The 15,993-nt window shown below is 38.1% G+C and overlaps 1 protein-coding gene across 5 annotated transcripts in view; it reads right to left on the reverse strand.

Moving 5' to 3' along the window:
* ncor2 (nuclear receptor corepressor 2) overlaps window positions 1–15,993 on the reverse strand; it is a 181,897-nt gene that overhangs the window by 14,633 nt on the left and 151,271 nt on the right. The window contains exons 21-38 of one of the 5 annotated variants that reach the window (XM_056463318.1): window positions 15,703–15,808; window positions 12,957–13,188; window positions 10,675–10,722; window positions 10,170–10,298; window positions 6,974–7,086; window positions 6,744–6,846; window positions 6,565–6,669; window positions 6,338–6,441; window positions 3,175–3,322; window positions 2,973–3,095; window positions 2,817–2,891; window positions 2,519–2,733; window positions 1,920–2,268; window positions 1,625–1,834; window positions 1,236–1,490; window positions 915–1,010; window positions 595–828; window positions 86–260 (exon numbers count right to left, since the gene is read on the reverse strand). In XM_056463318.1, the coding sequence (XP_056319293.1) occupies window positions 86–260; window positions 595–828; window positions 915–1,010; window positions 1,236–1,490; window positions 1,625–1,834; window positions 1,920–2,268; window positions 2,519–2,733; window positions 2,817–2,891; window positions 2,973–3,095; window positions 3,175–3,322; window positions 6,338–6,441; window positions 6,565–6,669; window positions 6,744–6,846; window positions 6,974–7,086; window positions 10,170–10,298; window positions 10,675–10,722; window positions 12,957–13,188; window positions 15,703–15,808 (2,820 nt within the window). Of the gene's footprint in view, window positions 1–85; window positions 261–594; window positions 829–914; window positions 1,011–1,235; window positions 1,491–1,624; window positions 1,835–1,919; window positions 2,269–2,518; window positions 2,734–2,816; window positions 2,892–2,972; window positions 3,096–3,174; window positions 3,323–6,337; window positions 6,442–6,564; window positions 6,670–6,743; window positions 6,847–6,973; window positions 7,087–10,169; window positions 10,329–10,674; window positions 10,723–12,956; window positions 13,189–15,702; window positions 15,809–15,993 lie in introns of all 5 variants that reach the window. The other 4 variants (XM_056463317.1, XM_056463316.1, XM_056463320.1 and 1 more) reach the window with 4 other exon arrangements.

A 15,993-nucleotide genomic window follows, 5' to 3' on the forward strand; every position in this document is an offset into this window, starting at 1 on the left:
AGTGGAAAACAAATTAGAGCCAGCTTCAACATGTTGATCTGACTAGATGGAGCTTCAGACAGCAGTTTGAGTGGGGAAGACTCACCTCAGCACAGAAGGACTGTTGTGCTCAGAGTTTGACAGGCTCTTGGAGCTGGTGTTGTGCAGGACACTTGGTCTCTGCTGCAAGCTGTCCTGGGGACGGGGGGAGAGCGGGGACTGGTGACTGTATGGATGAGAAGGGGGGCGAGAACTGCTGCCGCTCATCTGCTCTGGTGCTCCTGCTCAGAAACAAAGTTTAGATTTTTAGCAGTACTGAGATGCATATGAAAGATTCACTGAAGTACACTAAAGCTAATTTTACAATTAACTGGTTGACTGAATAATAAGTGCTTTTAGTTCACATTTAACTTCATATTAAATCAATTTTAACTACAACTATAAAACAATGTTGTTAACTAAAGCCATCAATAAGCACTTCAGTTACTGAAATATGTCAAATATGAAAAATGTAACGTTAAAAGAGAAACATATGTTCCAAATAAATGAATATTTACAGATATTAAGGAAACTGATTGTACCTATTCAAAATAAAGAGGTGCAGAGGTGCCTCACCTGGTCTCCATATAGGTGCGTGCTCCACGTTACCATGGCTGAGGGACTTGTCCCTTTCTCTGTCCCTGTCTCGATCTTTCTCACGCTCCCGGTCTCGATCTCGCTCCCTGTCCCTCTCTCGCTCTCTTTCTCTTTCTCGCTCTCTCTGCTCTCTTTCTCTCTCTCTCTCCCGTTCTCTTTCTCTTTCTGCAGACGATGAACCACCTTGGATCTTGCTCATGTGAGAGGCTCCTACTGTTAAGAAGATAAGTAATAATTAAGGTCAGGGAACTGAACTGGTTTAAAAAATATATGTTTGAAATTAGCATGCTACTCTGTACCTGGTGAGATAGGAGAGGTGTTGTAGGCTCCACTAGGGAAACCTGGAGAAGTTCCTGGGATATATGTGATACGATCCATGGGAGATGCAGATGTTCCTGCAAGAAAACATAAAAATGTACCTCTAAAAATTAAATACCATGTATCTAATTTAAATAAAAATCTTATATAAATGCTCAATCTTATTTCTAAGCGTCTATTTCTGTGTTGAATTTCTGCTTGGTGACTGACTGACAAAACAAATAAGAAGCAAATATTATCTTAATTATAAGATTTAGGACATGTGAAGGACAAAAGCTGTGGCCCTTTTCAGGAAGGCTCACCTCTAGGCGTGGGTGAATAGGCTAAGTTTAAGGACTGCTCTCTAGGTGTGAGGCCTCTGAGCAGGTCAGGTCTCTGGGCAGCCATTGCAGCGGCAGCAGGCCACTGGTGCATCTGCTGTGAGGTAATGTAGTCATTGAAAAGCGTTTGTCTGTTTTCCAGGGCTGCTGTTTCAGGGAAACAGCCTCTGATCAGGTAGGGTGGATAGGGGTGAGGGTAGCCAGGGCCAGGAGCCAGGTGACGAGGCAGGTAATACGCTGTGGGAAAGCAAAGACAATCTGAGATGATGCATAACATAATACATGAAAAATGTCATATTTCCAGGTATAATTAATGATGATGGAAAATTGTACACTGATATTTTCTGCTAATCTGCAAATATGTGGAATACCTGAGTCAATCGGGATGCCCCTGGGCAGAGCTGCAGCATCAAATGTTAAATGGGACATCTGACTACGGTACATGTCCGGTGCCAACCCAAGGATCCTCTCGAAGGCTAAATTTGCAGTGTGCTCACCCACTGCCAATGGAGACTTAGTTGAGCCCATCTCTCTCGGGGTGGGGGTGGCCTTTCTCTCCTGCTGTTGGGGTTTACTAGAGCCTAAATATACACAGAGAAACAATGTTCAAACCTCAAAGAAAGGACATTAGCTACTGAATTTTTTATGACTGGAAGACCATGATACCTTCATGAGCACGCTGTGAGCTTTCTCTGCCAGACAGTGGAGAGGCTCTGTGTGAGGGCGGAGGGTAGGTGGATCTTTTATGATCTTCATACCCCACTGGACTGTGGTGAGGTCTGCTGCTCTGCTCTCCACTCAGCGCCAATGGAGAGACACGGGACAGAGAGCTGGGGGCACTGACTACAGCACTGGGTCGAGATTTGCTCCCTGCCTCTTCATAACGAGCCCTGTCGGAACCCCTAGGATCTAAATGAGAGGGCAGTCCGGAATAGGGCCGTGGAGAGCTGGCAATGATGGAGCGCACATCATGCCGCTTGGATGAGCCAGGGGGCTCTTGCTTCAGAGGTGTACCCTGTAGATGGCACATTTAGTGAGCATTCAGGTTTCAATATTGTAAACAAATAAAACCAAAAATATTAACAAACTTTATTCTTTAAGTATTTAAAGCCTTGTATGACTTTCATCAGTTCCAAGGGTTTAATCTTTGCCAACGTTTAATTCCAAGTTACCAAATTAAGAATTATTATATCCAGCCATAATATTAAAATGCAATAAATGGGAAGCATTTTCCCGTAATTTGACTTCATTCAGGATAAAATCACCTGTGTGATTGAACCCTCTTTGGGCTTGCCAATTACGACCCCCTCAGGTGGAATCAGATGGATGGAGCGTCCTCCCTCTTTGACTGTGGGTACCATACTCTCATGTGAGCGTGATTTAAGAGCATCAGCAGAATGACCAGGTCCACGGGGTGATGGGGAACCCTCTCTTTTCATCTGCTTAACCTCCCGACGCTGACAATCATCCCGTGGGATTCCTGAGAGAAATAATCAAAGAAAATGAATGCGTGTGGAAGCTGAAAGTTATCGGTCAAGGTTGTGTTTGGAAGATCATCCTGACCTTGTGATATGGATCCACGGATGAGTTGTGGATGAGGACTATCTCGATCTGGAGGCATTGCTCGAATGATCAGGCCTACAGCAGAGAGAAACGGCAGGTGAAGGATAAACCGTGAAAGTACATGTCTGCGACTTCTAAAAGGGATGTTATGCTTACCTTCAGATAGGGGGTCCCTGATGGGTGGCACACGAGATGATATGCCAACCTCCATCATATCATAGGACCTCTTCATGCCAGCCCCCACATCCCCACAACCCTCTTCTTTAGAATTTGGACGCCCTGTGTGTTCAAACATACACAAATCAGTAAGTTCATTTTTTAGACATTAGGTTACAGGCACTTATATCTGCACACTCACGTTCAAAGGAAAGGATGTGTCCGCTGATGCCCTCATAGACTACATGCCCCTTAGAAGGAGTGTCTTCTCTGCTTCTCTCTCTGCTGGGACTGTCCTCATTGATAAGACGGGTTATTGTGCCCTTATACAAGACATCTGCAGGAGTGCCCTGAAAGAAATGACAGAGAAAGCTTCATGTCTGAGAACTTGGATAAATTGTTAACTGAGAATTCCAGAGTGGGACTTTTGATCAGAATTTAACCGTTTTCAGACTGCTGTGATCTGTTGTGATTTATAGATTTTTGGTGGGTAGCGAATATTTAGCAATTCCGTTAAGACAAGAAGGGGAAATCTGAAATAGTTTGACCTTTGTACTGTGAAAAAAATAGACTTTATAGTACTTTTTCTCATATTTCATTACCATCGTATTTTTAGGTAAACGTTGTGAAAATAATAAACATGCTAAACTAAAAGAGGTTGACAGCTTTTTTGCTGCAAGAAATCATACCAGGATTATTTAAAAACATCTGATCTTTAATTGGCGGAGCAGATAATGACTCTGCTCAACACAGAACACATCATAGAGCTGCCTATGACAGAATACCTGTATCAGGTGAACTGTTACTACCAACGACTCTTATCTTTCATTATCTCTTCCAAATGTCATCCAGTCAAGCACACGGCTTATCTCTATGTCTTGACCTCAGTCTGCTTAAGTGCTCGCCCAAACTTACTGGGATTTGCTTGAGCATGTAATGTGTCATAGTAGGTCAGTTGGCACTTTGAGTGTGTGTTTGAGTACTGTCAGGCTGTGATGAGAAATAAACATTAATAAAAGAAGAAAGGAGGACAGAACGCTGTGTACCTGTTGTTATGGCAACTGACAACCTGTTATGTCAAAGTGACGCAGTATTTGCTGAAGAGCCATTTATCTGAGATGACTGCTCATTGTAATGTGTGGACTCAATAATAAGAACATCATGTAACAGAAAAACCCACTAACACAAAATATGTTCACTGCGCATTTTACACTACATGAAAGATGGAGAGCTTGTCAACGCCTTTTGTTTCATACACAAGACCTAAAGCACCTGCTCTCCACAATATAAGTAAGGGATAATCTTCATCTAGGTGGTTGTTCTCGCAGAATAAAACCGGACAGGCTTATCAACTGCCTGACATGCAGCCGAGGGCTGTTGTATAAGACTGAATGGCTATATTGTGCAAAAACACCTGCCTGGATGTGCATTATCCTATTTATTACATGGCTACTTGCCACAAAACTAAACGTTGATCTAAGCTGTAATAATTCATTAACACCAATTAGAAGCTGATAGAAATAAAAGCAGCTGGACGTAGCCTACAGTAACTTCAGTGCTTCCAGACTTTACTTGGGTGGGGCACTAGGTATATTAACGGCCACCCAGGTATATGTGGTGACATGTATTTTTTTTATTATTATCATCCTTTTACACTTTATTGTATCTGCCCAACAGCCAAACATTCGCAATCGATTAACTAGTGGACTAGTTAATCACCTCATTTGCCTTATTTAAAAAAAAACACTTTTTATTCTTGGAATTGTTATACTATTTAGAGATTTTTATTCCATAGATGTTTTTTATTCTTTTATGTCATTTATTTAGTTCTCTTTTGCTGTATATTTTTTTTAATTTGATAATGTTGCTATATTACATATTTTATACATTTCTAACATGCTTTGGCAATACCGTACAAAATGTCAGCAGCAGATTTTACCTGTTAGTGAGTGCACATGGTTACTGAATATAATAAAAGTAAAACAAATAGTGGATTTCTTTTTTAAAGTGCCATGAAACCCCCCTCTTTCGGTTCAAGTCTACCTCAGAATTAAAAAAAAAAAAAGCTTTAGGATGGGCGTGGAGTGCTGTGAGCAGAGGGAGAAGTGGGCATGGCCAGCAGAGCAGGGGAGAAGGAGGGGAGCGAACAACTGTTGTCATTTGGCTCACAAAATGAGACAAACTGTGAAGAGACGCATAATTTTATAGTTTACAAAGGTAAAACTGCAAAATATAAATAGTAATTTAATGCCTTGATACATATAGTATTCGTAATTTCATATAAACATAACCACAATGTTATATCATTATAAAGATAATCATGTTTATATAAACACTATAAATGAGGAGGACTTCTCTCCTCCTGAATCCCGGGGTCTGAATGCAGAGACAGTGGATAGCAGTACAGCAGGTCTCCTGCCCTGTCTCGGTAATCTGGAGGATGTTAAACATGGACGAACACAGCAGCATGGCTAGGCGATGTGTCTGAATGGGAACGAACTCAACTGATAAAAGTTGATGAATGAATGAATAATTAAGAAGCAGGGTCTTCTCATAGGATAAGAAAACTCAGCTGTGAATAATAATGAGAAACCGAGGCATCACTTTACTAGTAGATTCTCGCTACGTCAACGATTATGATCCCGGCCCAAAAATTATTTTAAACCTGGAAGATGAAATTAGCAGCAAAAGCTCAAAACTATCCAGTTTTCACAAACAATTAAAGCTGAGAGGTGCTAACGTTGTCTTAACTGATGCTTAACACACACAAATCTGTTAAAATCTCAAAACAAGTACTCAAGGGTTTCTTGAACCTTTAATTTAAATATTTTAACGAATATTTTTTGTCACATGTAGTTAACCATGTGCCGTGGTAAAAGATGTGTTTCAATCTGGCTACCACCACAAGTATATTTCAAATCTGTGGGATCAGTAAAGATTTTTACAGTATTATTTTTCATTGATTATTTCAAATCTGTACCTGAATACTACAGTATTTGACTGCCCTGAAAAACATACACTATTTAATCACACGTTTATCTTTGCTCTTTTGTATTTATCTATGCTTGTAATGTTTATTACACAATATGCATAATTTACTTACCTATAGACTGATCCCAATCAATATAATCTAATAAATTCCCTCCAAATAGCAGTTTTCAAGTCATCTGGTGAAATTGAATATACTGTATATCGCAATATTTATTCCAGAAAAACTAAATATCGCAATGTCCAATTTGTCCAATATTGCGCAGTCCTACACTTACGTTATCACACAGAAATAAAATATATTTATTGTGTATAAACATTTTCATCAGTCATTAAAAACAATTGCAAACACCCTTTACAGTGGGTGAGATTCTTACCTGAGTGATAGAGCCACCTCGATATGATATGGGAGAATCCTGGTGCACACGTGTGCCAGGGATGCCCTTTGTGATGCTTCCACCCTGAACAGCTGGCATGGGGCCTGAGAGACATGAGAGTTAATGATGTTTTCAATCTATTTGTGCATGAACTTTATTACTCCACTTTAATCTCTTTGGGCTAAGATTAAATTGAGATGAGGGATGATGATTTGGCCCAAACTCACCCCGTGACGTAGAACTGTCCTGTGTGGAAAGATTCTCAGCCTGAGAGGAGGAGGAAGAGGCCCCACGAGGAGACAATTGCTCTTGTTTAACAACTGGAAACCCGCCTGAGGAGACAGAAAGAGATGTTGGATATGGAAAACAGATAGCTGACTTGTGATGGCTCAAGTCTCGCGCTTACCCATTTTCCTCTGGTCCACCCAGGAGAGAGCCAGTGATCCTGGAGCTGGGACTTTCCCATGCTCAGAGCCATGGGATGGGTTGTGCAGTTGCACTGGAGTACCCTGCAGTTTAATACAACATGAACATCACCTTAATTATGCACATTAAAACACTACAGTATTGATGATCGGTCACAGAAGCACTAATTCATAAGAAGACAGGCATATCGAGATTAAGTGACGCTCTCACCTGTGTGATGGAGCCACCAGGTTTGGCAGAGGAGATGAGAGGAGGGGGTTCTGGAATATGGAGAGGCCGCACTGCAGCCATTCTGTCCTGTGGCTGTAAAGTGGAAGCTAACGCTAAAAGAGATACACAAATTAATAGAAATGTATATATCTGGGATGTTGACATGACATTGCATTTTCACTGTCACAAAACAAATATATTACACTACCGGTCAAAAGTTTGAGGTCAGTTTTCTTTTCCCGTTTTTTTTTTTTTTTAGGAAAATGATTCTGGCGGCATTTATTAAATAAAAAAAGTTAAATTGTTAAATATTTATAAAAAATTTAAATAACTGCTTATTGTATATTGTATTGCTTATTGTATATATTTTCAAATGAAATTATTACTCCAGTCATTGCTTGTATTACTATTACCATTAATTATAATTATAATAATAATAATAAAAATAATAATAATAATTAATATTAAAGTGATTTCTGAAGGATTATGTCACTCTAAAGCTGAAAATTCATCTTTAAAATCACTGGAATAAATCATTAAATTAAAAAATATGTAAATAAATAACTATGTTATTTTATAGTGCAATAACATTTCACAATTTTACTGTATTTTTGATGTAATAAATAAGCTTTTAAAACATTTAAAAATCCTACTGAGCCCAAACTTTTGACCGGTAGTGTATATAATTAGTATTGACATCATTTAAAATGCAGCAAATGGTTAAACCAGATTGATTTTATAGCACCAGGTTAAACTTTCTGACACCTTTATGGCAATCAAATCGATTAAAAACAAATTTATGTATTAAAAAATACATAAATATCTTTATAAATTACATTTGTATACATATTATATATTATGTTTATATAGGCCTATTGTTGTGTGTGCAACATTTGGATATTTATAACCAATCTGGGGGTTGTGAGTCACTGGCATTGTTATTTTGGGGGTCGCGGGCTGAAAAGTTTGGGAACCCCTGGATTAAAACCATGTCCTCTGGTATGACGCTATATGCCAATACGTTTTTTTTTTCACAGTTCCACAGAAAATTTTAATTAGTTAAAGATTGTATGACTGAAGCCCCCTGTGAACCTGTACCAGTTACATAAAAAGCTGTACCAGTTATCTAAAAAAAAATTATTGTATCCACTATAAAATGGTTTTGTTGTCCTTTAGTGACACCCCTATTATTGAAAATGACCAACAAGTCATGATAGGGCTGGCTGATTTGAACTAAAATCAAAATCTCAATTAACTGAACATTTTAACTCGATTACAATTAATTCGAGAATGAAGAGCAGCTGCAGCTGGAAAACTATGTTTTAATACATTGCAAATGGCGAAGGGGCATCGCAAGTCACTTCAGGAGGAGGCGTGAAATTTATTTAGCTAAACTGTGGCATGGTCATCTTATGGAAATATTACCACTGATCCATCAGATAATGTTTTCCCCCTCTCTCTGTGTTTAAAATTGTTGGTAAAGCACTGTCAACAAAGATTTTTCCCCCACACCCCATAAGATGAAACAGAGTATTAGACTACGGCAGTTGGATTAGTCCAAAAAAAAGCGCAGTACTTTTTGCGGTTGGGTCTGTTTTAGTTCGGAAAATTTTGGTACCACAAATGAACTGCTCCAGGGTTCATTTGGGGTTCAGTTGCTTTTTGGTCCACCAGCAGTTGCTACATTCACACCGGCCCAAAGAACCACACCAAGAGGGAAAACGAATTCTAGTACGATTCAACCAAAGTAAATAAGGCAGGTGTGAAAACACCCTAAATCCTAATATAATAAGTATGAATTGGCTTTGACAAAGCGGGGTCATGTTACTCCACACACGGTAAGGAAAGTAATTGAAAAAATTGACCTGGAAAAATTTGATCCTTTTATAGGTTCTGAATGTTGATTTTAATTACTTTTTGATTAATCGCCCAGCCCTAAGTCATGATAAAAAAAAATCATTATTTCGTATAAAATAAATAGCACTATTTGAGGATAAGTGTCCAACAAAGAATATAAGATGCTCTCCCACTATTTGTGTATTGTTAAGAGTTGGTTTTCTTAATATATTGCGGTGTCACACCATAGGACTCATTTAAAGAGCCCATATTATGGGTTTTTGAAAATGCCCTTCCATGTAGTGTGTAACACAGCTCTAAGTGAAGTGAAATATCCAGCTAAGGCTTAAATCTGTAAGAGTACAGTGTTTAAAACTATTGATTCATTTATCAAAGAGTCGACTCATAGTGCTTCAAACGAGTCGTCTTGATAACGAGTCATTAGGTGTTTCGTGATGACGCAGCTACGAAACACAAGTAGTTGCGCGCGCACCCGGGAGATTTGAAACCTGCGATGGGGGGTGGGGGGTGGGGGGTATATTCACGGATATAACTGAGGACGCGGGTGGTGAGGGAGGTGTCGCCGATGCCCCGGCCCTGTGTGTGTGTGTGTGTGTGAGAAAAGAGCAGGTAGACTGTGACGGGCTAGGAGATCTCCTCGCCAGTTCTTGGACTTTTTGCTTGATAAAATAGTTAGTCGTTGGTATTTTCTAGTCCATCGTCTGTATTTACATTCACCCACTGGCAGCCAAAATCCACTATGAAGCGTGTATGCACTGTGACTACTTTTATATTGTTGATTAGCAGCTGGGCATTTCACTCTGTCTTGCGCTGAAGCCTTGTCCGTGTCGACCAAATCGCAGCAGGCTGTCATTGGTATAATCAGCGCAGATTAGCTTTGCGCTGAGAACGGGTTTGGGTACAAATGAATCGCTGAACGATTCATATGGGAGTCGCTGGAATAATTAGGTAAAACTAAATGCAGATTATAAGACCATGAAAGTATTTTTTGACCTTGCATGCATATTAGACTGATGTTGGAGACCCTTACAACCTAAATATGACCCTATTTCATGTATAATATGGGCTCTTTAAGGTACGCAAGGTCAGTAAAAATGTGTTAAAAAACAAAACAGTGAATGAGTTTGTAAAAGTGATCCTTTATCATTTCTCCAACATAAAGCTTCAAACTACATAAATATATCTATTTTTCCTTGTATGGTTAATCCAAACAGCTTATTCTACATAATCTCTGAATAATATGTGACATGCACACTTATATTTATTTGTACAATCATCAGTATTGATGGGTGTGACCATATAACAGTTTAATTCAATTGACAAGGCAGTGCTCTCTTACAGGGATTGTAGTGTAGCAGCTGTTCTTGGCTGAATTTGGCCATGTCTCTGGGTGAGAGGTACGATGACATCACTGGCCGGCCTAGACCTAAAGCCCGAATGTCATCAGCCCCGGGATTCTTCTTGCCATCTGCAAGAGGAGAGAACGCCCGGGATTTATCTGCGCACATGAACAAAGCACACAGAAGTGACTGTCAACCAGATGACTGGATTTCAGTCTATGTCACACCTTGTTTTGTTTGTTTTGCCAAAGGTAAAGATGTCAAAGCTCAAATCAACACAACCCCTGTATGAAAAGTAGTATGTGAAAACACGCAGACAGCTGTTATTCAGACTCCAAAAGTCTACAAATCACCAGGCTCATCGGCACTCTGTAAGCTGAAATCTGTGAGCGTAGCGGCATGCAAACACATCTGCAAGTCATTCACACTCCCAGAAATCAACACGCTTGATTAGAGGCTGCTCCAATAGTGTGCGGGTATGCGTGTGTAAATGTGTAAACCTACGTAATCCATGTAGCAGAGCCTGAAGCCATCTCTCGTTCCCCTCCAGCTCTGCAGGGACAGACACACTGCAGCTCATCACATGGCCATGACCAAACACTCTCTTTTCTCTCCATGTACTCAAAAGGAGCAGTTTTGGGACTTATCTTTGTGCTGAGAGCCCAGACTTAATCAAACCACAACAACCTTTGCTAAACAACGAGGCATTTTTGTTTTGAGGATTCACATTAAACAGTGTGCAATAAAACCGAAAAGAAAAAAACGAGACCCCCTCTCTTTGTAGAAAAAAAATTATCTGTTACTCCTTTCAAAGGGTCTCTAGATTATTCAATGATTAACCTATCATATAAAAAAATAGCCATTTACTGATATGATCAGGTTGAGTCTATATTAATACTGTATTGCCTTCACTTGTAAAGGGATACAATTAAATATATGCAAAAACAAGAGTTTATGTTAATAATGCATCATCATTATGAAAACTACTGATGACTACTAATGTAGTCACCTTAAAATTATATGGTTCTATCTGACTTTGTGTTATTCACATATTCTTATTAAATGACAATTATTTACATTATTTGTTGTTTTTTATCATTTGTTCACATTTTAAGACTTCTTATTTGAAAAACAAAAAAGATTTTATCTAAAGTCAAACTCTAGCTTGCCTCTATAAAATTCTTTCTGTGAGCCAATCAGCATTTCAAATGCATGCGCGAGGGCCAATCAGGGTCTGCTTTCTTTGTCATTTCACCGGAATGCTCTATTGCAAAAAATGTTATATTAAATGTGAAATATTTTAATTTGTGTATAAATAGTCAGTGAAACAGTTTTCGGTGTTTAGTAAACTCATTTGCTCATTGTCTGTTTTCTTTAAAGTCTTTTAATCTGATATTAAGCCATGAAGGGCAAATAATAATTTAATTCATAGGGTCTCGATTACAACAATAACTATTACCATATTAATTACATAAAATTAAGATCTGCACTGGACAAAATATTTAGCACAGCATTGTATGCTTAACTTAAACAAGAAAAAAATATTCATCCTAAAACGTTACATAAATATTATAGAAAGCAAAAATGTAACTCGAACATGAGCATATTGTTACACCATTTTGTTATTAAATGAATAAGCAGACTGATTGTATTTCTTTAAAGGTAATGCTTCAATGAATGATCTGCCAGATAGAACTTTATAATTCCAAGTGGAAAATGACTTTAGAATTAGAAGGGTTTTATCTGCATTTGCTCTGATTTGTTTATCCCAAGTTGCAAATTGAAGAGAATTTAGTTAATTTACATTTAGAGTACATTTAGGGTCTGTCTTGTTAATATATAAAAGAGAACTGTTACACACACATATATTGTTTGCTATATGGAATGCCAAAAGCTTAATATCTTTGAAGCTCAATATCTCACAATCATTTGGAATGCAGATAGAACCTTATAATTCCAAGACTCGATTTATATTAAGTCAAATTTAGGACTTAGGACTTAATTTAGGACCATTATGAATGAAATTTATAACTTACACAAGGCTAAACGCTCAGGAATTTTTCTAATGGCCCAGTTAAAACATTTAAATAACCATTAAAAACAAACGTTATTGTTGGGAAGTAACATTGATAAATAATCCTTTGTTCAAACTTTTTATTGAGATGGAATGTTAGTGATTGGAGGGGTGTAATGGACATAGGAAAATTAAGACCTGTTTAAAATTATTAAAGACCTACAAAACAACATTTAAGCCTAAAATTTAGCTTTTGAAACTTTTTAAGACCCTGCAGATACTCTATTGATTGCCTACTCTTTCACCCTCAGTTAATCCCTAAACGCATGGATTCCTATCAAAATAACAGCATTTTTCTGTGAAAATTTGTAGAATTGCACCTTTTGTCTGAAAAACGTCAACACTTTTTATTGTACATCTGCGCATTAAAGAGTCGGCATCAGTTTTAGATTTGCACATGCAAGGCCCTGTTTACACCAGGTACTAAGATGCATTTTGGTCGATCAGATCACAAGCAGACGAAAGAAACGCCTATCTAGACCCAGTGTTCTAATCTTTTTAGTAAGATGCACCTTAATACCAAAGTGAACTGGGGATTGGTAGTTGTTCACTAACTGACTGTGTAGGTAGAATCCAGTCAGCTTCATTCACAGCACAGCACATACACACACATCAGAACTTGCTGGTGTGGAAATCCAGGGTGCTTGAGAAAGCTGGGGAGAGAAATGTACTGAAAGAAGACAAAAACGGTAAAGAACAGAGATCAGCTTACCTTCTCTCTCTCTGTCAGAGATACCAGGGCTGCGAGTCCTGACCCGAGGGCTGCTGGAGTCCCCTGCCGTAGGGTAATGCTGTGATTTGGTTGGCTGTTGTTGCTGCTGTTTGGCCTCCTGAGAGGACTCATGTGCCATGGTAATCTGCTGCTGGTACAATGCAAGAGCGTCCGGCATAGCCTGCTTCCCTGGCAAACCAGGCCGGCTATCACGTCCTGACACTTCTGGCAACTACACAAACAGATAGATATTGCTTATTATACATTACTACTTCCTTGTTTTAATGTAGTTAATGAAAATATGATGAAATAGGGAATTGACAGGAAGAGCTGTCTTAAATAATTCAATGGCGCAGTGGTCGCAACATCAAATCTATAAGCACGTTAGCAATGAGTGCTCAGGCTTAAAACATTAAAATTTTTGGGGGCACATTTTGTCTATAAGGATGACACAACTGTTAGGCTACATTAAATATATATATATATATATATATATATATATATATATATATATATATATATATATATATATATATATATATATATATATATATATATATATATATATATATATATATATACACACACACACACATATACACAAACATTATATATACATAATTTTTTTGTATATGCACACGTCACAATAATAATAAGATATAAATTTATAGGTAAAGACTGACCATACAACAGGATAACACCAAGAATGCAGTCTAATTTAAATAATCATAAAGTTCTGTTATACCATGTTTTTAATAGTTTTTCTATGTAAACATGCATTAAATGAACATCAGTCCATTTCTCTAGACTCTGTCTTCCTTTCTACTCATTCTACGCATTCAGCATGGAACTCCACTGTGTTAGAAATATGATTTTTTTACGGGGTTTTTTTTTTGGAATAACTTATAATTTAAAAAGTTATGCTGCATTGGTTAATAGGATTCAATGTAAAGTTTTCCATTTATTTTTTAATATTGTTAAAAAAATAGGAAAGTACCCATGGCAACTTTAATGTAATATAGTTTGGTCTAAATACAGTATATACTGTATCTTCGGCCCACAGCTCTCAGTGGCTATGTTTCCATCCAAAAATGCGAATTAACTTTATGTGCAAAACTGGATTATCGCAAAAAAGATGTACGAATAAAGCAGCGTTTCCATCCAACGACTCAAAGCGAACAAAATCGTCACTTCCTGATTAACTGGCGGCAAGTATCAACAGTAAAAACAAAATTTGCCTACCTACTATTTCACTACTGCGTGAATCTTTTCTTCATTTAATAATGACTTGACCCTCAGAAGGCAATCCTGACACGTTCCTGACGTTTGAAGGATCCTGACGTTTGAAGGCATGAGACACGGAACACAGACCCCCTTGACAGTTCTGGAGGTCATTAATAATATAGTAACACTAATACTGAAATGGTGAAGGCGTTTTAGAATGACCAAAACAACATTTCAGATGTTTTACAATGTGCTCAGCCTGCTGGTTTGTCTATTCACGCACATTTTTATCATTACATGATCTCTTATAACAAAATCAGTTCGGTAAAAGTGTTTCCAACGTAGTTAATGCGTATCTTTTCTTATCGAATAAAAAGTTTATCCTACTCAGTTACGCGCATGTTTTTTTTGCACATTTTCCAAATTTAAGCACATCTTGGCGTATCCAACTAGTTTTTTATGCGAACACCCAAAATGCGCATAAAAATAGGTGGAAGGAAACGTAGCTAATGATATTTGGTTGTTGGCCCTTCATACGAAAAAGTTTGGGCACCCCTGCTTTAAAATAACCCTTATGATCATATTATCATAGACAATACATACTTAACCTCCTGGGGCTTAGTGGCCACATACGTGGACAGCACATTTTAGCTCTTAAGTGGCTATTTAAAATACTTTACCATGTTTAGTAATAATACTATGTTTTATATTTTGTTACAGACATACAGTGACATCCTGCAACAGTTTTGCAGCATATGAATGCTGTCCCAAACCCTATTTTAAACTGTCCAAAATCAGCAAAAAATGCTGTTTTTACTCTCTGAGAGTCAAAACATGTTCAAAACAAATTATATGTTATATATGCATAAAAAAACTGTCAGGAAAAAGTGCTTTATGTAAATTTGGACCACGAGTCTACGTATATGGACATAATTTTTCTCTAAAAGTACATCATTTCAAAAGATTATCCTTAGGTTTTATTCTAATTAGGTTCCAATAAGCCCAAACAGCAAAGAGAAATTAAAAAATGCAAGTAAAAAACAGCTTGGGCCTTAAGAGGTTTTAAATAAGATTGATTCACATAAAAAAGCTAGCCCAATGTAAACACAGTCTTAAATGAACAGCAACAGTGTCAAGTAAACCTACATTATTTTCAGTGCAAGAAACCTCTGAGGAAAAAATGATATGTCTTCATTAAGAAGACTGCAAGGAAAAATGTGAGCTCCTCTCCAAACAGCACATATCAGTTTCCACACCTCTCTTCTGCCAGAGCTCAGTCCGGCTGTTAGCTCATGATGAGCGTCTGAATAGCTAAGAGCAGAGTGGAAAACTAGCATCTCATGGGATTAAAAACAGTCTTAGTAGCCATGGCAACATGGAGAGAAGATGCTAATCTGTATAATATGGCCAGATATGCAGGTTGTTAACATGAAAATCTCATGAAATTCAAATCACAAGTGGCTGAAAACAAAACGTAAAGCAGTTCTGATTTAGTTTTGGTTTATAGTAGGTGGGTACTCACTATGGGAGGTATGGCGGCCGCTCTCTGCTTGAGCTGTTTGAGGTCCAGTGGTTTCTGAGCTTGAGAAGAGATTACTCCATCGTGGCTGAAATTCAACAAGCTCGGCCTAGGAGACGTCATTGTGAAAAGAGAGAGAAGAGTTATTGCTTAATATGGTCAGAGGCTCATTCTCTCTTATTTACGCTCTTTGTAAACAGCCCATTAATGCCACAAAACCACAAACACACACACTTAATCATCATCCCGCCACACATAAACAAACACAGCCTTTCCACTTGCAGTCTTATGGAA

The sequence above is a fragment of the Danio aesculapii genome, chromosome 8 (assembly GCF_903798145.1).
Source record: "Danio aesculapii chromosome 8, fDanAes4.1, whole genome shotgun sequence".
Classification (NCBI taxonomy): Eukaryota; Metazoa; Chordata; class Actinopteri; order Cypriniformes; family Danionidae; genus Danio; species Danio aesculapii.